Here is a 20,972-nt window from a genome sequence, read left to right as displayed (position 1 = left end):
AGGTACAATGATGGTCTTTGTGTGCGAGTCTGTACAGATAACCAAAAAGCTGGACAATTTGTTTTAGTGTCTTCCTTTTGGGCTTATCTCCCTTTCCTGCACCTTAGAGGTCAGGGACAAGACCTGATTGAATTTAGGCTCCCTCGGAATGTATTAATCAAGGTGTTGTTTACCCCCATAGACATAAAACGTGAGGAAATTTTGAAAGCACTACGTGGAATCTGAGTGCTCCAGACCTCCCACGTCTCTCTTTTGTTTGCAGTCACTCATATTATCAACATGGCAACTCATTTATCAGGTCATTTAACATGGAGAGACCTTGTGGCCTGAGCTGGATCATTACCTTTGGATGAGAAACTAGTTCCTAAAAAGCGAGGGAAACAAACAGTTAGTAGAATTCCATTTTTTATTCCACAAAGTTACTTCCACAAAACTTAGTCTTGAGAATTGCATCATATAATTTGTCACTTGAAGCTTAGGTTATGGCTGACTTGTACCTGCAGGTTTGAAGCATGTTGGGGTTAAAAGTCAGGCACTCTGACTCTTTTTGCTCTAAACTTTGAGATGTCGTATCTGAAATAATCACAGAATAATGCCTGTGTGAGAGCATGCATTCCTGCTATGCTGTTTAGAGTTTCAGGTGACTGAGAACCAAGAGTGCGTATCCAGATGATAAAGCTACCCCAGTGAACGCTGCAGGAAGTGAGGCATGCGCTGCTCTGTCTGCTGATATGCACAATTTGCTTTCTTAGTCACCCCAACAATGGCGACAAAACATAAGAAGTACCTCTGCTTGTGGTTGTGTTTGAAGTTCAGAGAACTATAATCAGAATCTGATTATGAACTGATGCTGCAGGTATTTGGATTTGTTGCCATTGCAGTCAGCGTTCTCCCATTGAGATCAAGGTCTCAGAGCTGAATTATTAGTCAAATAAACCTTATAAAAACACACAGTTTATGTGAAAGTCAGACATTTTTCCTGAACAGAAACAGTTATTTGGGAATATCGATGAAAGAAGTAATTTATCTAACATTCCAAAAGTTTTTTTTCTGCTAATTTAATTTGAGTTTGCAGTTTTGAATTGTGTGTCAGACTAAGAGTCAGTGTAACTCTCAGTATGAAATTGACAATTCAAAGACTTAACGTCTGCTAAAATGCTTGAACACTGTATAAAAATCAACATCAAACATTTGGTGGGTAAACTAACAAATAAACCGAACCTCTAGGTTAATTTTTTCAACAGTTTTGCTAAATGCTCAGTTGAATTCTCACACATTTCCTTCAAGGTCAAATCGAAGTTGGGAACAAATAGATACAGAGTGGTAAAAGACTGGTAAGTCGCCCGGATTCTACACCCACTCTGTGTTTTCCATGAGTCAGTGTGGGCGTCATCCGGGCGCGGGGATGCCAACGTCCATAAGCTTACTCCATCTGTCACCAACGTGCAGCACTGGTGGTCAGTCAACTCCTTTTTTCAATCTGTTTGTGTTTTAGCATGTGCACCACAACAAAAGACAAAATAGAGCAGATGAGGCATTACTATGCTTTAGTATTATTTTTTAATATAAAGACATTATATGATGACACTGTCAAGCTTTTAAATGAAGTATTTTGTAGTTATTCAAAACCCTAAAAAATCTCAAGACATACAAATATAAATACAAATATGTTTTTTTTCTTCTAAAAAACTTGGCTTATTTTAGCAAAATAGTGCAAAACTGCTCCATGACTTATTGTTGAATAAGGTAGATGAACAGTTTTCTGCTGCAGATGGATTACTTAAGGTTTTAATTCTCCTCAAACCTTGTACTTCATCTTCCCAGTCTTGCTGATGACACAGATATGCTGAGGGAGGAAGAAGTAGAAGAAGAAGAAAAATGAGCATGTGTAGCGTGAATGTTCAGTCGTGTCCACATCAAATGACAGAAAAATATTTGTTTAAGACCCCCCTGCACTTTGGGGGAATTCCTGCACGGGCTGCAAATTTCATTATATGTGTCACATAGAGCACGAATAGATGAAACAAGTGTTAATTTAAAAGTGAGGAAGGTTTTTTCGACATAGATATGACACGTTCATTAATCTGAGTTTGGAGCCTCCCAGGGGTTCAGCTCATATTTCTCGTGTAGGATACGGACAGATAAGAGGGGAAGCTTTAACTCAGCCTGATAAAGGGATCCTAACCTCCACATTCCACAGGTCAACCTCTTTCAAAGTTTCATAATGAAAACCACCCCCCTCAAACACGCAGACACACACAACCATACAGTATGTACATTACATGCCACACAGACACACACACCAATACAAAACACAGACACACACACACACACACACACACACACACACACACACACACACACAGAAAGAAGGCAGGGGAGTCAGCGTTGGCTCAGTGTTTCACATGAGTCAGGGGTAAATACGAGGTCATGCTTTGTCAAATATAAAAATTTCAAAATTCCCATACGTTTGCACTTTCTAATTAAAGACTCAGAAATCGAGATTGAAATAAGATGTTGAAATATCAGAGGGTCAAATGTACTCCTGATTCAGAGTTTGCAGAGAAGTGAGCTGGTTGAGCACAAGCGATGTGAAAGAGTACCACTAAATGAATCAAGTGGTGAGGGAGGGAAGGCATTTCACAGTTTGCTGTTGGTGAGTTATTGTACTGAACCTTGATTTTAAAGAATAAATGTTGATACGATTTTTTTAGTTAGATGTTTGTAGACGGATTTCAAAGAACGTACCAGTAATGCAAACACTCAGCCAGTGATGTACAGTAAAGTTTAGCTAACATAAGATAAAAAAAAATACTGCAATCTTAAACTCTCAAAATACTGTACTGACATGTGACTCTTTAAAGTCACATTGTTTACGTGTTATCACATTGAATACAACATTTTTTTGTTGTTGTAAGTAGTTAAATAGTTTAACCTTTTCCGCTAAATTTCAAACCTTGTAAATAAATGATTATCAATTAAATATTGTGGCAGATTCAATAGAAACTTTTTAAAAGATGATGCAAATGAGCATGCCTGCTTGGAGTAAAACAGTATTATGTGCTCATTTGTACATTTAAAGTTAAATAGCTTGCTGTTAATGGTTCTCCTTCTTTTTCTGCCTGAGGAGATGTTTCTGTCTGGCTCAAAGCGGAGGCATGCATTGAGCATCCCTAAATATTTTTCTATGTAGATTTTTGTGATTGGAACAGCATAGCCTCCATGTAAAGTCTCCTCAGGCAGGGAGGGATACCTGTGTGGTGAGTTCAGGTTTCAGAGAGGAGTGCATCTCATTGATTTACTGTGTTTACCTCCCCGCCCACTTTCTCTTTCATCTCTCTCTCTAAGCTCTTTGAAAGGTCAGGTGCCGTGTGCAGATGTGGACTCACATTCAGGTCTCGAAAGTATTCATTGTAGTCCAGGGCATAACCGACCACGAAGCGGTTTGGGATTTCAAATCCAACATCTATCAGGGAAAACACAGAAATGAATGTTAGAGAGCAACATGATGAAACGGTTCAATTAATAAGTGGTTAAGAGAATAAAGTCATTTTTTTACTATTTTACCGAGAGTACAATCTATACTCCAATATAAAAGGTAAATCAATGTTTAAAAAGTAAACTGAGATGTTGCAGAAGTTCTTTAAACCTGCATGGTTCTCATAAAAAATCTGTAATTTTTAGTTAATCAATGACCTCTGTCAAAATACAATTGTATTTTGACAGAGGTCATTGATTAACTAAAAAATTTAAAGAATACAGTATGATGATCATTTGCCAATCCAAGGTCCCATTCAGAGTAAATATAGATCCATAAATTAAACATGTGATTAAGCATTAATTTGCTGCAGCACCACCCTCCTATCCAAGCATATTCACCTCTTACTCCAAACGGCCTGACAAATACAGTATTTCACAAATCACAGGCTAAAGTTTTGGTGGCTTTGTCCACTTCTTTCATACAGTCTGTGATAAAATGTAGCATAGCATCACCCATTGGAGTCAGAATTGACAGCTCGAAGGCTGAATTTGGATTTATTACATTGCAAAATGTCCTTTACTGAAGCCAGAGACTCTAGATTTTGCAGGACATGTATTGGCTCATGGGAGAGTCATAGGTCTGTTAATCATGAAAAGCTGCCTGAAAACAGACAAGTGTGACAAGCATTCTCAAAATCACCAAGAAGGTACTTGTCAAGAAGGCAAATATTACAGGGGAAATATTTTTGTGGAAACTGTCATTCTCAGCTTAGATAATAGGCTTTTTTTTTAAACAGAAAGATTGGGTTTTGGATCACATTAACGCTTTTACCCCCAGTTTTCCCTAATAGTTTGTTACCAGCAAGTTTCAAGGGATGGGGGGATGACATACTGAAATTCATACATTTGCATGGTACTGTATGTGCATTTACCAATAAACTAACATGACACCCTTGACATTTTGACTTTAACTCAGTTGTTATCCTTCTCTTTAAGCTGCTAACATATGTTTGAGAAACTGCCTCCATGCTGATTGTCTGAATAAAAAAATGACTTCTTCTTGACCCTCCTCGACACACTGCAAAAAGCCACCCACCCTGTAACTGAACCTCTATTCTGCAGTTTTTATCTACATTTTTATTGTCTCGGTTATGTAGTCCAGGGCTGATTGGAGACGGCTTATCATGCCAGGAAGCATTCTTGATTATCAACACAGTATGAAACATGAACAGACCTTGCCTAACAACTGCTTTAGCTTCGAGAAACACTGAAGAAAATAATGCATCTGAGTCTCTGTTACTGACATATGAGAGGAGGTATGATAATGGCTTGATACAACTGCAATAAAGTGACAGGAATTGATGCAGTTAAAAGAGAGGGTTACTTACAGTCTGTCAAACTTTCTGCCATGTTAGGGACCCTCTTCACCAACAGACTAAAACACATGAAATATTAGTCCATTTCAAAAAAGCTAAAGACCAGAAATAACCTTGATTCAAGGCTTAACTCAAGTTTTTTTTTTTAAGTTAAAAAGAAACACAAATAAACTTCCAAATCAAAATCTAGAGCTTACATACATTCATCCAACATTTTAACAGTTGAAAAGTGCTAAGGTCACAGAGCAGATAAACTTTCAGCATGAAACTTGTGTGAGGAAAGATGTGTATCTAGCTTCTGTGATCTCCGGTTGTGTATGAACAGCCCACAGACATGAGATAGTGTCTCGTGGACGAGCGATATCTCTCCTTTGTGCTCGTCACATGCTTGGCATTTCCCCCCCCCCCCCCCCCCCTGATAGGGGAATCACAGACGACTGAGAGGCTGGCTCACCCTGCGACCTTGACCATCTTGGGTTCAAAGGTCTCCACATGCTTCAGAAGGGCCTTCATGGTCTTTCCTGTGTCCAGTATGGCCTGAGGGGAGGGAAGAGCAAAGGAAGAGGAAGAGATGAAGAGGGACGGACGTGGGACATTGGAGTGCGGAACGCTTTGAAATATGTAGATTGCAGGATGGAAAACTTCCAGCGACATGATTTTAAAAAGACACCCACTCGAAATTGGGAGTTAACAACCATTGTTGTATTGTGCATATGTGATTCTGATTTGAGTTGGAGCTGAAACATGATCCTAACAAGCAAGCACTTGATTCTTGTTGTGCTTTTGAGGAACAAAAAGAAAAGAGAAGCAGCTCTTAAAGGCACAATGGCTTCTTAATCAAATGGACACAAACAGGAGCAGCATCAAAAAGGTGAACATTAGAAAGAAGTGCTAAATAGAAAAGAATCTACAGATGCACCTGAGACTCACCTCAACGATGAGCACACTCTTGGTATCATGTGGAAAAAGGAGAAAACATTAGTAAAGTGTCACCTGTATTTAAACAAAAGTGCAGGACAATAAAGGCTTCACTGTTTCTGTGTAATGTACATTCCTCACAGATGATTTCTATGGCAACAACATTGGCAGTATCTTAACAAAAACACAGTTGACTCATTCTCTTCCACATTGTAATGAACATCTGTGTGTCAGGAGTGAGAAAAAGTCACTTCTGAGAGTCCGGGTTGTTGCACACTTTCACTGCTGCAGGGTTTCAAATGACTCCTTGTTCCCTGAGTTGGGTGTATGGAGCTCTTTGTGAGCGCAGAGGAGAGTATCTATGGTTTGGGGAGAGTGATCGCAGAGAATGCAGGCAGCTGGCCAGTGTTCTCTCAAGTCTACACCTGAACACTGTTACACAATACTCAGAGAAAGTGGGAAGGGGAAAGTAGAGAACACAAAATGCTCAGATAAATCTCTCCCGTTGTTCTGCTTGCTGCGGCTATAAATATGCTTTACAAGTGAGTTGGGCGATAACCAGGCACTTCCAGTTTTTTCACTGTGCACAGGATCGATGTTATAGTTCTGACAGGAAGCCTGGATCATGATTTGTTTTTTATTCCTGTTACTTGATTAATAAATAATGACTCTGGCAAAAAAGAAGGTGGTTATCAATCATTGTTATTGGATGAAGGTTCATCTATTGACTGTATGAGATATGGATGTACTTTCAGAAACATCACACATTGGTTTCTGAAGAGACGTTATGAAGCCCAACGATGGCAGCCATCATTCTGACTCGGACTCTAAATAACTTTCGGTCAATCTAGAAACAGGCAAAGAGCTTTAAGGGCGGGCCTTAAGGGCGCACTCACACTAGGCAATCGTGCCTAAGCGTGGACAGCCTTCCATTATCGAGAAATCCCAGAGTGCTACGGCTGTGTCTGCAACATCATTAACAGCTGGGATTAAGACGTCTGAAAGCTAAGAAATCATTGTGATAGGATGTGCATGAGAAACTCTGAACAGTGGTTTTTAACTGCTGCTTTCTTTAAAATCATCAGTCACAATCACAACACAGATGAACGGGTTCTAAAGCAGCAGGGAAAGTAGCTCCACATTTTCACAGTCATCTGGAGCTGTGACTTAATCTTGCTCCCAAAGAATGATGGTTACATACATATTGAAGAATGTGTGTTTTTGATGATATAGAGGTCCTTGTGGGAGGTTAAAGGATTGTAATGTTGATTTACAGACAAAGTTAAAGTGGGGTGATTCATGTTCTTTGTGCAAGGTGGGGGTAAGGTGTTCCTTTTTCTCAACACTCAGGACCTTTTCACCTTCAGTACATTTCATTTCAGGGAATTCAATATCAGTCTTTTTTCCGTAGAACGCGTGTGGGCATATTTGCAAACTCAATCTGCTGAGTAAGCAGGGTCGTCTGTCTTATATCTTAGATAATAATGTAGTGAGGAGGATCATTTCTCAAGAACCTGCGTGCCCCCCTGAGTCCTCTATTCAGATAAACTGTCAGTAAATATGCAGTGTAGGAACATTTGTTATCCTGTTTCATGGAGGAGGTGGTAAAAAGTAAAACTATTTTATTTAAAACGGGCCAAAGAGGAGGGCTTTAAGGAAAAAGCTTCAAATTACTATGCATAGGGTTTTTTCTGGTCCAAGGGAAAGCTCAGTGCAATAAAAAACATGTTTAAAACTAAATACCGTCCTGCTAGCTACAAATGTATTTAATCTCAGAGGACCACTCATACGTACATAAATTAAATCTTTGTTGTTTTGACAGCTCCTTATTGAAGCAGACTTATTTCTCCTAAATAAAACTACCAGAGTATTGCCAATTCACCAGTTAATATCCAAAATCAGTAGGAAATGAATTTACACCCACCTTCCCTCGCAGGAAAGACAGATCTTGGCTTCCTATGATGTGCAGCTCCTCTGTTGATTGGTCATTCTGGGGAAGATGAAAATAGAGAGTAATCATTTATAAGTAGAGCCTCACAGATATGTAGATCGGTCTACTCTAATAAAGCCTTTCACAGTGAAGTCGGTATATGTGTTCTGATATCAGCAATTATGGAAACTGTTTTTATATCATGCAAAAAGCAACGTTTTGTGTGATGCAGAAGTTGTGTCATTATGTTGTTTGTTCAACAGAGTTGGGAATTTTTCACTCAGTTTTGGGGTGAAAAAAATCACATCAGTCGAGGCCCGATCGTATAACAAATGTTATCTTGAGAAACTTTACAAAAAGAGCAGATGTAGACCATACTCTTTGTTAAATTGTTCCCAAAGATCAACCATTACCTCACCATGAGCTCAGCACGAAACAACATTAACAAAGCTACAGTGAAAGGAAAAAAAAATCCTTTAAGAGGCAGAAACCTCAAGCAGAACCAGACTAATGAAGAACCGGCCATCTGCTGTGTTGGGGTTGGTAAGAAGGATAGAGGGAGATGAATTTTAATCATATGAAATTAAGATTTATTATCTTTAGCATCAGAAATTGTAATATATATTCTGTCTTATTGAAGAAAAGTGACATTTTCTTGTGGATATTGAACAGTTTGCGTCTGTCTTACAGTCTTAGAGCGATCAGTCTGCTGCGTTATGAAGGGTTAACTGCCTTACTAAGAAGTTGAATGCACCATATGATTCTAAAAAGTAAAGTCAGGCTCTCTTTTTGTCACTGTAGGAGTCCAGTGGTGAGCTTTGAACATCAACCTTTGAAGTTAGGGTCGCTCAGCTACCGATGCATCACTGTGGATAGGAGGAGCAGTGACATGGACAAAATCCTGGCCCTGGAGGCAGTTCACATGACTCCATCATGACCTGTGAGATCGACTAACAGAGTCATCACTCTAACACACACACACACACTAGTGAAGAAATAGTCACCACTGATTGCTGCCATGTTGTTTGTTGACATCAAAATGCAACGATGATGTTTTAATGTTTTAATGCAGCCTACTTTTCTTAATCTCTTTACGAAGTTATAATTTTAGATTTGTATTAACTGAATGATTCATGTATTTACATTCCACATGCAGATTGTGTGATGGTTTGTTTTTTCTTCTTCTGTGTATTCTTTTTGTGTCAATAGATCTGGGGAGGAAGCTGCTGCTTATAATTGTGCTCACAGAGTTAAATAAAGTTGTTTTAATAAGAATTTAATTACGTGTTGTTTATTTGAGAAATTCTCATGTGGCTGAGTCGACAGCCTGCAGGTATGTTTCAGTCATTCCTTCATTCATACACTTATTTATTAATATAAGTCTACTTTTTCTATCCTGATTTTACGAAATTACCTCAACGTGTTTTCACTGATCCACCAAAGCTAGAAATAATCTATAATTCAATCTAGGATGTCCTTTTAGCTACTAAATCCTTCTTTAAGTATAAAGTGAGTCTTCCCATGTGCTGTAAAGGAAGAGGAGGAATGTGACCACATGCAGAGGAATGTAAATCACATCATTTTGGATGCTTTGTGTGCCAAAACACACACAAGAATCATATCTGACTGTGGTGGCAAGTGATATCATAGTAAACATTGATATTGAATTCCAAAAGTTAAAAATCCTCCTTTTATGAATTCCAGGTGTTAGACGGTGTCACAATCGGTCTCTCTTGGCAGCTGCACCAAAACAAACGATCAGAGTGTTGGGTTTGTGACCTGAGCTCTGCACTCGATCCATGATCAATCGCCCTTGAGGTTGTCCTGCCTGAATGAGCTTCAAATGCTAAACAGGATCAACAGTGACATCTAGTGGTTAAAATGAAGTCAGAGTTAGAGTTGGGATGTAAAATAAAGGGGAAGTGTCTTCCATGCATGATTGTAGGGATGTTTTTAAGAACATCTTTGGTTATTGATTAAGCCGTCATTCGTTACACCTAAACAAAATGAATAAGAACTGCTTATCACAAATTCCAGAAGCAATATTTGACCTCTTTTCATAATTTTGACGTTCTCAAAACCTAAATATATTGAATTCACAGTGATATAAAACAAAGGAAATCTGGTTATCAATTTGTTTGAGAAGCTGTGATGATGGAATATTTGACTTTCTTGCTAAATAGAATTAATTCATTCTTAAAATACGTAGAATTTTCAATTATATTTTCTCTAATCAAATGAATCAACTCAGTACTTTCAGCACTACTAGATTGCTTTTTTAAACAGCAGAATTAAGTAAATTTATGTTTTTGGGGGCTTTTTTTCCTTTTTTTTGGGGACAGGAAATGAAGAGAGGAAAGGGTGAAGAATGTTTCAGGCACTGGATACTAAACCTGCAACAAACTCCAAGACAAAATAAGAAACAACATCCGATATTGTTTTTCCTGAGGTCACCTACCAGGTAGCTCTTGAGACGGATGAACTCCACCCTGGTTTCCAGGTACTTGTTGGAGTTTCGACCAAGCACCTTAATGAACTCCACCAGGTCTGCACAGAACTTGTAGCCTCCCTTCAGGACGCACAGCACCATGATGTTGCTGTTTCCAAAGTCATCCATGATGTATTTGGCCATACGCTCTATCCTGCAGGAGGAAAAGCATCATCAAAATACAAATGAGCAGGTAGTCATTAAAAGAATCCCTTTTCAGGTGTGTTTTTACCTGTTCATGATAACGCCATGTGGAATGTAAACACTCTCTATGTCTTCATGGTAGTGTTCAGGGTACGTGAAGAGATCCAGACTGTATCCAGGCCAGTCATCTTTGATCTAGGACAGACAGCAGGACATTAGAAATTGAGAAACAGCACTGGAACAGATTTAACTTATCAGTTTTGTTATATTTGAGTGAGAGATCTCAAAAGGTCCAATTAATTACTTTTTGGCTTTTCTTTACATAATCCTGAAATGTTGCTGAAGTAAGAGAAGTAGGAGGCGCTGCTGTTTAAGAAACCAGCAGCAGGTGACTGTACTGCATGCATACCTTTTTAAGATTGTGTCCTGACTGAGTCTGTGTGCTTCTGTCGTCTATATGTTTTATTGTATGACCTGGATGGAAGACAAATCTCCACTCCTGGACAATAAATCAAGTGATATTTGAAACTGAAGGATGTTAGAGGTATTTCAAAACTAAACACTCATAGAAATTCAGGAGAGCTGACAACAGGCAGAAGTTAGAATATTCACACAAAAAGTAATCACAGCAAGAGAACAACAGAATAAGTAACTTTGTAAGTCCCTTCAGCAGTAATAATGATGAATTTGCCCTTTAAAAATGCTCAAAGTGTGTTTAAAGTGGAAGTTCCAGGGATGTAAACAGAGAGTTAGAACCAAATTGGATATAAACAAGTTGTTTTTCTAGCCCACGGCATCCTGAACCTCAAACATGTAGTTATTTCTTCTTCCATTGTTAATTATATTCTTCTCGGTTTAGAATATTAAAACCTTGAAGGTGTTTTAAAGCGGCTTAGTGTAAATTAATCACACCGGGACCCTAAGGAATTCTTTCAGAGAAAAACAAACATGTTATCATTTTCAAACAGCTCTAATTTTTGTAGCTGAGGAATTAATCATTCTCCAGTAATGTCAGTATATAACTGGGACGTACTACATTTCTGAATTCAGCAGTAATAATCCTTTGTTTGAACATACCACGATTCCTTTTGTCACTCCTGTGTTGTCCATCTGCAGAGGGTAAATCGATCCACCCTGGAGTAAAGATTGAGGCTATGATGCAGGTAGCAGTAACCTTCAGAGGAAATGCACAGAAAATGTTAACCACACATATGATTAAGAAATGATTTCCATCTTTGTCTGAACAGCTCCAGTGACAGAAAAAGTCCCCAAAAATGACTAAACTTAAACAATTTTCCCCCATAGCATGACTTACTGTTTAGCTGCCTTCGTTCAGTCACAGTTCACAAAACAAAAAAAAGACAACAGAAAGTCAAAAGATATCCAGAGTAGTCCCGTCGCAGCCCGCCACATGGGCTGTGGGATCACGCTTGAGTCATTTGTGTGTAACAGGACAGCGTTGTTTACGAGCGGTGGAGCAGAATTACGGGGATAATCAGCCTCATGTGATGTGATGCTGGATCGCGGCAGAATCACAAGCCGCAGAAGGAGAATGGAACAAAATGAACAACAAATTCTTAGTTTCTAGGCAGAACATTTTATTAATGTCATAACGAAATGAATTAAATAGACAGTCACAGCCAACTGTTTGCAAAGGCACATTTTTTGTCAATACCCAGGGCTCAAATTTTTTACATACTCTACAAGAAGACATTTGAGGTGAAATCTTTTTGTCTTAGGAATAGAGGTTTTTTCAGCACCCCAAATCTGATTTAGTCAGATTTTATTTTATGTCCTAGTTTTTGGGTATGTAGATGGTCTTGAACCTCTCCAAAGATTTCATGTCAGTCTCCAGCTGCTTCATGGAGTCCTCCAGGCGCTGCTTATGGGCTTTCTTTTTCATGGTGTCAGTGACAAGTGAGAGGCCCTGGTAATCGTGGTGCAGCTGATCCCAGTTCTGCTTCAAGCCCTGGATAGTAGAAAAAACACACATGCACACCCGAACACACACACACACACACACACACACACACACACACACACACACACACACACACACACACACACACACACACACACACACACACGCATGCACAGGGAAACCCATCACTGTGACAACAAAGTCATTTTGATTTTGCAACTGTCAGAGTTTAAGGCTTTTCTGTGGCTAACGGCCTACAAAAATGTATACGTTAGGTTACAGGGCTTTCTTGTGCAATCAAAAAAAAAGTGTTTGTTCCAACCTAGTAATCTGATTGGATGAGAGGCATTTAACTATAAACACTGTAGTTGTAAAGTTCAACCAGGTCTGTGAGACTGAGAGCTGAAGATAATCACAGCTGTACTGATTTGCATTACATCAGCCCTCCCATTGTGTAATATTGCTCCAATAAAGCTCCTGTCAATGGAGTAGCAGTTCAGAAATACAAATACATATTTAATAATATAATAGGAATTATGATTGGCTAAGGCTAAGTGTACTTTTAAACCCACTTCCAGGACGCTCGTACAAAGGGCATTCTTACTGAATGAAAGTACTTTCCTTAAAACTTCAAAGACATTAAATTGTCAAAATCCCTTCCTGTTCTCCTCCAGTTGTTCCAGATGTCTGCACGCTCCCCTGCTGATTAAGAGAGAGACTTGCAATTGCACAGTCATGTGTTCGCGTACCTCGATGAGGCTCTGTCGCTCCTCCTCAGACAGCTGTCTGATGGCTCCCTGCTCCCTCTGGTCTTTCAAAAATCTTAAATTCTCCTCATGAGCCCTTTGCTCTTCCTCAATGCGCTGTTTCAGGTACTCAGGTACTTCTCCGTAATCCTGAAAATAGGAACCGGTGAATTTTTAGACAATGTGTTTACCGTGGCCCTTCAAAAGTTTTAAATGAAATCCATAAAATGATAATGTCATAGATGCTTGCCTAACAGCTGATCTCCCTGTGTGTGTAGGAATGTACCTTTTTCTTAATGTACTCCGGGAGGAGTCCTGATTTCTCAAGGGGCTGCTTGTGTCCCTTGATTGTGTCTACACATGCAGGCCGGGGCTTCATTGGCACAGCTGAAGCTGTCTTTATAAAGTCCCTCTTCGTGTGAAAGCCCATAAGTGGCTGGTCTGTCCTCGCAGGAACAGGAGGTTTTCTCACAGCGCAGGTGTTTCGACCCTCTTTAGAACACTGCGTAACTGTAAAACACCAAATGTGAAGTAAACATCACAACTGCTGCTCAAAAGATGTAACCACACCATCGATCAAGGACTCACTTTCAGGTAATTTGGAGTCATTTGAATGCTTCTTGAGGTATTTGTCCGGGGGCGGTACTTCAACTTTTGCTGGTCCCATCGTCTTCATGGCCCCTTTGATAGATCTCTTCTCAAGAATGACTGCTGGCCTGAACTTGGACATATACCTTCAGATACAGCAGAATAAAGAAAAACATTTGATTGATTAAGAAGGTAAACATTTATTACTGTACGAAATTACAATAAAAAATAAAATTCCACGATAATAATATTGTAATTGTTTAAAAAACCTCAATTACCTCAACAACACCTTGATATTTGGTTAATTTTGGACAAAGAAAGCAACAGTTTAGTTTAAATTTGCTTTTTAAATACCTGGGTGGCCTCTGAGTATGAACCTCTTCCTTGGGTAACAAATTGTAAACACTTTCCGGTGGATAAATAAACCCTGACATGATGAAGGACGAAAAAATGACTCCAAGCTAACGGAGACAAAGTTATCTAGATCTGTTTGACAACACGCTGTTGGTTTGTTGCTGGGCAACAACAGTAGTTAATGTAACATTCACTGACAGTTGTAAAGCACGTGTTTAGGCTCAATTGGCTGTCCTCGTTTTAAATTGACGGACTTTGTCTTGGTTTAAATCATATATTCTACATGAATAACTCGTATTTTTCCAGCTAAATCTATTTACCTCGTGTTATTCTGTTGCAGCAACTACTTTCTCTTAGCAACTTGATTTCTGCAATTTATTATATGCCGTCCTGAAACATAAAACAACGTAAGCGAAAAAAAAAACTTGTCACGATTCATTGTGCTACCCATTCATTCATTCATTTAATTTCTAGAATTGTTAATACATCGCTATTGTCATAATAATGCGAGTCGCTTTTTAAAAAAAATTCTGCTCCCCTAAGGCACAAATTTCCGAGAAGCCCCTGAATGCAGCACAGACCGCTGCTGTGATGTTGCCGCTGCTAATGCTTTAACCTTAACTCTTGCACATTGTTAAATCAATTAACCCACTTCAGAAAATATTAAATAATTAATTAAATAAAAGGACGCGTATTTTGCTTGGAAATGGGGAAATTGGCCAGCGTTTGACAACTCGTTGAAGGTTCGTGTATTTTGTCCCTCCAGGCTGACCGTAGATGTTTTTCTTCTAACTTCAGTGTGCTCTTCCTGTCAACCATGTGCAGCAGAATTTGACTTTGCATGCTAAATAAAACTATATCAACACTACAGACACTACTAAAACAATATTATTGAAGGTGGGGTACGGGAATAAAACATTACACGTGAGTGTCTCGCTCATATAAACAATATATATTTTTTTTTCTAGGTTACTGTTCTGGCTGCAAAGCACAGTGCAGTGTTTTTAACCCATAACAGAACTGTGCTTAGAAAAAAATACATGGTGGCTGATCTTTTTACTAGTCTTATATAAACGTGTCATTGCAGTCAAATGTCCCCTTCTTAAATACATTTCTGTTTCACAGGAGAGCTGGTAGCTGTTATAAGACTCCTCAATGGGTTTAATGAATGCAGGCCAGCTTGCAGTGAGAGCTGTCAGATGTTACCAAACTGCCTTTACGACACCCAAATCATGGCTGTCGACCAAAGCCTCCCAGTTGGGAGGCAAGAACATCCTGCTCATGGGTCCTCCTGGAGCGGGGAAGACCACAGTGGGCAAGGTAGTCGCCCACAGACTGGGACTCCCTGCCATTGACGTGGACGACGATGTCCTGGAGATGACATGGAAGATGCCTGTCGCTGCCAAGCTGGCATCGATCGGCGGCGAGCGGTTCCTGGAGGAGGAGGGCCGCGCTTTGTGCAACTTCTCCGCTTCAGGGTGTGTTGTCTCCCTCACCGGCTCCAACCCTCTTCACGCTGCAGCGATGCGACACGTCAAAGAGTCTGGCCTGGTCGTCTACCTGGACGTGGACAGCGACGACATCGTGCGCAGACTCGCCGGGATGAAGGTGAACAGGATCGTGGGCCAGGAGGCCGGGGTGTCCATGAGGGACATTCTCCTTCACAGGAAGCAGTTTTATGAGAAGTGGGTGGATGTGCGCGTGCTGTGCGGGGAAGGGGAAACGGTGGAGGAAGTCGCTGAGAAGGTATTGAAAGCGGTGAAGAGATACCAAAACCACTCTGGAGAAAGCTACATGTCGACCAGGAGTGATGGCGGGGAGTCGTCCAATCAGAGAACATACTTTAGTGATGTGGTAATTGAGGGTTTGGCTACAGACGGAGGCCTCTATGTTCCTAAAAATGGCTTCCCAAATATGGATGCTCGTGAGTGGAGAAGGCTTGTTGACATGTCGTACCCGGAGCGAGCATTGATTTTACTGGAAAAGTGCATCCACCCCTCAGAAGTCTCCGCTTCAGATCTTAGAGAAATGATCTTCAAAGCATATGGGTGTAACTTTTCCAGCGAGAAGGTAGCACCTGTGAGACACCTCATGAATAATCAGTACCTTCTGGAGCTTTTTCACGGGCCCACCGCCTCCTTCAAAGACCTCGCCCTGCAGCTCATGCCGCAGCTCTTCGCCCACTGCCTCCCGTCCGTGTGCAATTACCTCATCCTGGTCGCCACATCTGGAGACACGGGGAGTGCGGTGCTCAGCGGTTTCAATGAGCTCGCTGGCGCCGAGCGACACAGGACAGGGGTGCTTGTGTTTTTCCCAGAAGACGGCGTGAGCGAGATCCAGAAGCTTCAGATGACGAGCTACGGGGAGGGAAACGTACGAGCGGTCAGCGTCGCCTCGGACTTCGACTTCTGTCAGAGATCCATAAAGAGGATGTTTGGAGGGTCCGGGCTGACGGGGCACCTCGCTGTGGAGTACGGGACCGTCCTCAGCACTGCCAACTCCATCAACTGGGCACGTCTGCTTCCACAGGTGGATGGCGCCTAATTAATTGATTGTTTAGAATAAATATGACGCACATATACTGAACATTTTTTGGGCTGCGCCTCATGTCCATACACACCCTTTTTTTTTTTTTTTTTTACACAGAATTTTTCCTGCCAGTCCTTGTAAATGTTTCACCTGAAGTCTTTCTTATTATGTCAGCCCACTGAGCCCCCCCCCATATCCGACAGGGGAAACTTCACGCTGTGAGGGACATGGCTCCTTCCCGCATGTCATCAAAGTCAAGTCAAAAGTCAAAGTCAACTGTATTGTCAATTTCAAAATATGCCAGACATACAGTGGAATCGAAATTGCGTTTGTCTCCGTCCCACGGTGCAATACAACCAAAATAAGGTAAAATAGATCAAATAAAATAAGGTAAAATAAGATAAAAATAAAATGAGGTAAAATAAGGTAAAATAAGATAAAATAAAATAAGGTAAAGTAAAATAAGGTAAAATAAGATAAAATAAAATAAGATAAAATAAGGTAAAATAAGATAAAATAAAATAAGGTAAAATAAGATAAAATAAAATAAGGTAAAGTAAAATAAGGTAAAATAAAATAAGGTAAAATAAAATAAGGTAAAATAAAATAAGGTAAAATAAGATAAAATAAAATAAGGTAAAATAGATAAAAATAAAATGAGGTAAAATAAGATAAAAATAAAATGAGGTAAAATAAGGTAAAATAAGATAAAATAAAATAAGGTAAAGTAAAATAAGGTAAAATAAGATAAAATAAAATAAGATAAAATAAGGTAAAATAGATAAAAATAAAATGAGGTAAAATAAGATAAAATAAAATAAGGTAAAGTAAAATAAGGTAAAATAAAATAAGGTAAAATAAAATAAGGTAAAATAAAATAAGGTAAAATAAGATAAAATAAAATAAGGTAAAGTGAAATAAGGTAAAATAAGATAAAATAAAATAAGATAAAATAAGGTAAAATAAGATAAAATAAAATAAGGTAAAATAAGATAAAATAAGGTAAAATAGATAAAAATAAAATGAGGTAAAATAAGATAAAATAAGGTAAAATAGATAAAAATAAAATGAGGTAAAATAAGATAAATAATATTTACTTAATTGTGAAAAAGGTACAAAATGGTAAATAAAATAAAATAAAATTTAAAGAAAAAGTAAACTTGTGCAATATGTGCAATGTGCAGTAAACTGAGTGTACTTTTGAAAAGTTAGCTTCATTCCCCTCCCTCTCTCCCCTAGATATCTGACACTATCCTCTGTCCTATCTCTAAATAAAGGCATTAAAAGCCCAAAAATAAACCTTTAAAAATATACCATTAGTGTTTTGACACTTCCAAGAAAGACTGTGTGATTTAACACAGCCAAGGTTTTGCCTCAACCCCCCTTATTGCAGAATATGTATAACTGAAGTTTGTCCTGTGATTTGCCCTTCTCATTCTTACTCACTTGTCACATTTCTTTTCCTCCTCCTTCAGGTGGTTTATCATTGCTCCTCCTACCTGGACCTGTGCAGAGACGGTGTCATCAAGTTCGGGGAGCCCATCGACGTTTGCATCCCCACTGGTAACTTTGGCAACGCGATGTCAGCCGTGTACGCCAAGCAAATGGGCGTCCCGATAAGAAGAGTAATCTGCGCATCCAACCACAACCGCATCATCTCAGACTTCATCACCACAGGAGAGTACGACCTGCGAGGCCGACCTCTCATGCCCTCCCTCTCCCCAGCTATAGACATCCTGAAATCCTCCAACCTGGAGCGGTTTATCCACCAAGTGTCACACGGAGATGGACATCTCGTGAGAGAGCTGTTCTCTCGTTTAGACGCTCAGCAGCACTTCCAGGTTCCCGAGCCGCTTCTCAGCAGGATGCAGCAGGAGGTGCAGGCCGGCTGGTGCTCTGAAGACGACTGCCTGGCCGCCGTACGGAGCGTTCACGCACAGACGGGCTACGTCATGGACACGCACACCGCAGTGGCTAAAGTGGTGGCTGACAGGCTGCAGGACGGCTCGTGCCCCGTGGTGATCTGCTCCACCGCGCACTACGGAAAGTTTGCCCCCGCTGTGTTCAAAGCCTTACAAATCCAGAATATTCCAGAGGATCCCGTGGAGCAGCTGAGGACGCTGGCAGCGACTGCAGCCGGACCAGACATACACGGAGACATGATGAAACGCCTGCTGGAGAGCAGCAGGAGAGGACACACTGTGTGTGAGGCAAAGTACAGTGTGCTGGTAGAAGAGGTGGAGGCCATGATACAGGACTCCTTTTTAAAAGTGATGTAGGACTATTTAAAAAAAATTAAGATTAAGAAAAGATTTCCTCCTTTAACTAATGATATTAAATAAGAATAATGAATAAATGAATGCTATAGACAGAATAAGAAAGGTTTGACCTGCCTGAGTCTGCAGGAATGAGAGCAATCAAGAGACATATTAACTGTGATTATACTTTACTTTACCTCTAAACTGTTTTATGATGCATTTTAAAGCCTATTGATTGTGCAGCATTTCTTTACATCGTCATTCAGAGGCCTCAGGTTTCTGCCTCTTGGCCTCAGCTGTATGAAAACACCAGTATTAGCATACGGGTCGTACTGGAATGGGAACTGATAACTGGCTCGTTCAGGAGTCTGTAAAAAAAAAGAAAGAAATCGATATCAGCAGTCAGGGAGATAAACGTCTTCTCAAAGTTCATATACAATGTTTTATCTACATTGTCACGTTTTTAATGACTTAACTTATCTCGGCACAGAGAAAAGTTGAGCTGGTCTGAAGCTAGCTGAAGTTCATTTCAGGTACAGCTAATACGTTGATCTCTGTGAGTTTTACCATCCAATAATTACCAGATGAAGTTCAACCAGCTGCTCCTTTAAGTATCCACTGTCTCATGAACTACCTCACTTAAAGTTAAAAGGCGACTTTTTTCACTAAAGACCACACTACCTCTGTCCTTTGTGTCACTTGTTTCTCAGCTGTAGGATCATATCGTCTTCTTAAGTCCTGTGTACGCTTTAGAATACGACTATTAAACGACCAGTTGGAAGATAATGTGTGATCACTTTGTTTTTGTTTTTATCCAGGAAGTTTCTCAACATTCTCTACTCATGTTTCCTGCAGAGATCATAAATAAAAAAAAATAATTTAAGATACATTTTGGGCTTTGTGTGACTTTATTTTGTATAGGTAGGACAGTGGATAGAGTCAGACATCAGAGAGAGATAGAGTGGGGAATGTCATGCGGGAAATGAGCCACAGGTCAGATTCGAACCAGCAGGCTCACGCACTAACCGCCAGGCCACCGGCACCCGATAATGTTAATTATTATACCTGTGCAAAACCAACAACTGATACATTTCAGATATTGTTACACTAAAAGAGACCATAATGCTTCTGTCATGAAGCAAATAAATGACTTTTGTGAACCCAAATATGTTTTATTCTCAACTTAAAATATGTCTTATATCCGTGTTGTGAGGTTCTGCAGTTATGTTTCCTGTTATTTACTCGAGAACAGAGGGCAACAAAATGATGTAGTCTTTACAGTAGATATTTCTCCTAACAAACTTGTGTGAGTGAAAATGGGAAAATCTACTATATTTGATAAAAATGCAATTGATTGTGGTTAAAATGTATCAGGAACATACGCTCTCAGAGACCAGGCCTGCTTTAATCACTTTGCTAAATGGTCATCTCGACTAGACTACAGAGGAGACTGTGAGAGTGGATCTTTATTGATAAATGTGAGTGTGACATCTTTTGTTCAGATGTTTAAAGTTTGTTTAAAGTCAAATGAAATGGAGAGAAATCGTTGGAAGAAAAGCTTTGTTCAGACAAGGCAAGTTTATTTATATAGCACATTTCAACAACAAGGCAATTCAAAGTGCTTTACACAAGACATCAAAAGCATCATGACAGAGGAAAGAAAAGAGACATTAAAATAGAACATTTAAAAAAATAAAAAGTAAAAAATAAAATAAAATAAAATAAAAATAAAATAAAAATGGCTTCACCTCCCTGATTAAAAAAAGAAATAAAATGGGAGAATCTAAAAAGTTTAAGCAATGAAACATATAAATAAGACATCAGCACTCCCAAAACAAACCTCACTGCCCTTCTTACACCCACCCTGTGTCAGAATAGTTGAATCCTCATGTAATGCAAAGTAATCTTTCCCTCCGTGCGATGTCAGCGCATCAATAACAGGAGTGTCCATAAATGATTTCCGTCTCTGTGGCCGTCAGTTGAGTCATTGAAATCCAGTTGCTGCCTCAGCAGCCGAGTTTCGAGGAGGGAGGAGGATAAGTTTCATAGATCTCAAAGATTGCTTATGACTGCAGTTATTAAAATACAGAAGATGGAAAGTCCGGCCAGGTTTGACAAAGCACTTTTAAAGCATGAACTCTGATCTAGATCATCGTGTGTTTGCCAGGATGTACAGGGAAAGTGTTTCCTGAACTTTTTATTGAGTGTTTTAATTCTCAATTTAATATAGACTGTAACGC

The 20,972-nt window shown here is 39.6% G+C and overlaps 3 protein-coding genes across 4 annotated transcripts; 1 reads left to right on the top strand and 2 right to left on the bottom strand.

Annotated features, from left to right (window-relative positions):
- Positions 1–1,541: 1,541 nt before the first annotated feature.
- prtfdc1a (phosphoribosyl transferase domain containing 1a) lies at positions 1,542–11,839 on the bottom strand. Of its 2 annotated transcripts, XM_061064822.1 has the most exons (10): positions 11,652–11,834; positions 11,414–11,510; positions 10,425–10,531; positions 10,163–10,346; positions 7,699–7,764; positions 5,787–5,804; positions 5,311–5,393; positions 4,869–4,915; positions 3,390–3,466; positions 1,542–1,846 (listed from the first exon to the last, which is right to left on the bottom strand). In XM_061064822.1, exons 2-10 carry the CDS (start codon positions 11,444–11,446, stop codon positions 1,799–1,801), a joined length of 663 nt encoding a protein of 220 aa, XP_060920805.1. In that variant the 5' UTR covers positions 11,447–11,510; positions 11,652–11,834; the 3' UTR covers positions 1,542–1,798. The 2 variants fall into 2 exon arrangements, with proteins under 2 accessions (XP_060920805.1, XP_060920806.1); XM_061064823.1 differs by lacking the exon at positions 5,787–5,804 and having other exon boundaries at positions 11,652–11,839.
- A 211-nt stretch (positions 11,840–12,050) lies between these two features.
- On the bottom strand, positions 12,051–14,103 carry enkur (enkurin, TRPC channel interacting protein). The gene is made up of 5 exons (XM_061064602.1): positions 13,946–14,103; positions 13,592–13,737; positions 13,290–13,513; positions 13,007–13,153; positions 12,051–12,305 (listed from the first exon to the last, which is right to left on the bottom strand). Exons 1-5 carry the CDS (start codon positions 14,023–14,025, stop codon positions 12,132–12,134), a joined length of 771 nt encoding a protein of 256 aa, XP_060920585.1. The 5' UTR covers positions 14,026–14,103; the 3' UTR covers positions 12,051–12,131.
- Positions 14,104–14,534: 431 nt separating this feature from the next.
- On the top strand, positions 14,535–19,619 carry LOC132994322 (threonine synthase-like 1). Its single transcript, XM_061064601.1, has 3 exons — positions 14,535–14,869; positions 15,071–16,474; positions 17,950–19,619. Exons 2-3 carry the CDS (start codon positions 15,101–15,103, stop codon positions 18,751–18,753), a joined length of 2,178 nt encoding a protein of 725 aa, XP_060920584.1. The 5' UTR covers positions 14,535–14,869; positions 15,071–15,100; the 3' UTR covers positions 18,754–19,619.
- Positions 19,620–20,972: the final 1,353 nt, after the last annotated feature.

This window comes from Labrus mixtus, chromosome 19 (genome assembly GCF_963584025.1).
Source record: "Labrus mixtus chromosome 19, fLabMix1.1, whole genome shotgun sequence".
NCBI lineage: Eukaryota > Metazoa > Chordata > Actinopteri > Labriformes > Labridae > Labrus > Labrus mixtus.
Note: the sequence above shows the minus strand (reverse complement) of the source record. Positions and strands in the feature narration are given on the sequence as shown.

Coding starts and splice junctions, on each gene's coding strand:
- prtfdc1a (XM_061064822.1), bottom strand. CDS start 11,446: ATGGACAACACAGGAGTGACAAAAGGAATCGTG. Junction 10,532..11,413: donor GAGTGACAAAAGGAATCGTG/GTATGTTCAAAC, acceptor TGTCTGTCCTAG/ATCAAAGATGACTGGCCTGG. Junction 10,347..10,424: donor CATGGCGTTATCATGAACAG/GTAAAAACACAC, acceptor TTCCTCCTGCAG/GATAGAGCGTATGGCCAAAT.
- enkur (XM_061064602.1), bottom strand. CDS start 14,025: ATGTCAGGGTTTATTTATCCACCGGAAAGTGTTTACAATTTGTTACCC. Junction 13,738..13,945: donor CATACTCAGAGGCCACCCAG/GTATTTAAAAAG, acceptor CTGTATCTGAAG/GTATATGTCCAAGTTCAGGC. Junction 13,514..13,591: donor TGACTCCAAATTACCTGAAA/GTGAGTCCTTGA, acceptor GGTGTTTTACAG/TTACGCAGTGTTCTAAAGAG.
- LOC132994322 (XM_061064601.1), top strand. CDS start 15,101: ATGGGTTTAATGAATGCAGGCCAGCTTGCAGTGAGAGCTGTCAGATGT. Junction 16,475..17,949: donor GGGCACGTCTGCTTCCACAG/GTGGATGGCGCC, acceptor CTCCTCCTTCAG/GTGGTTTATCATTGCTCCTC.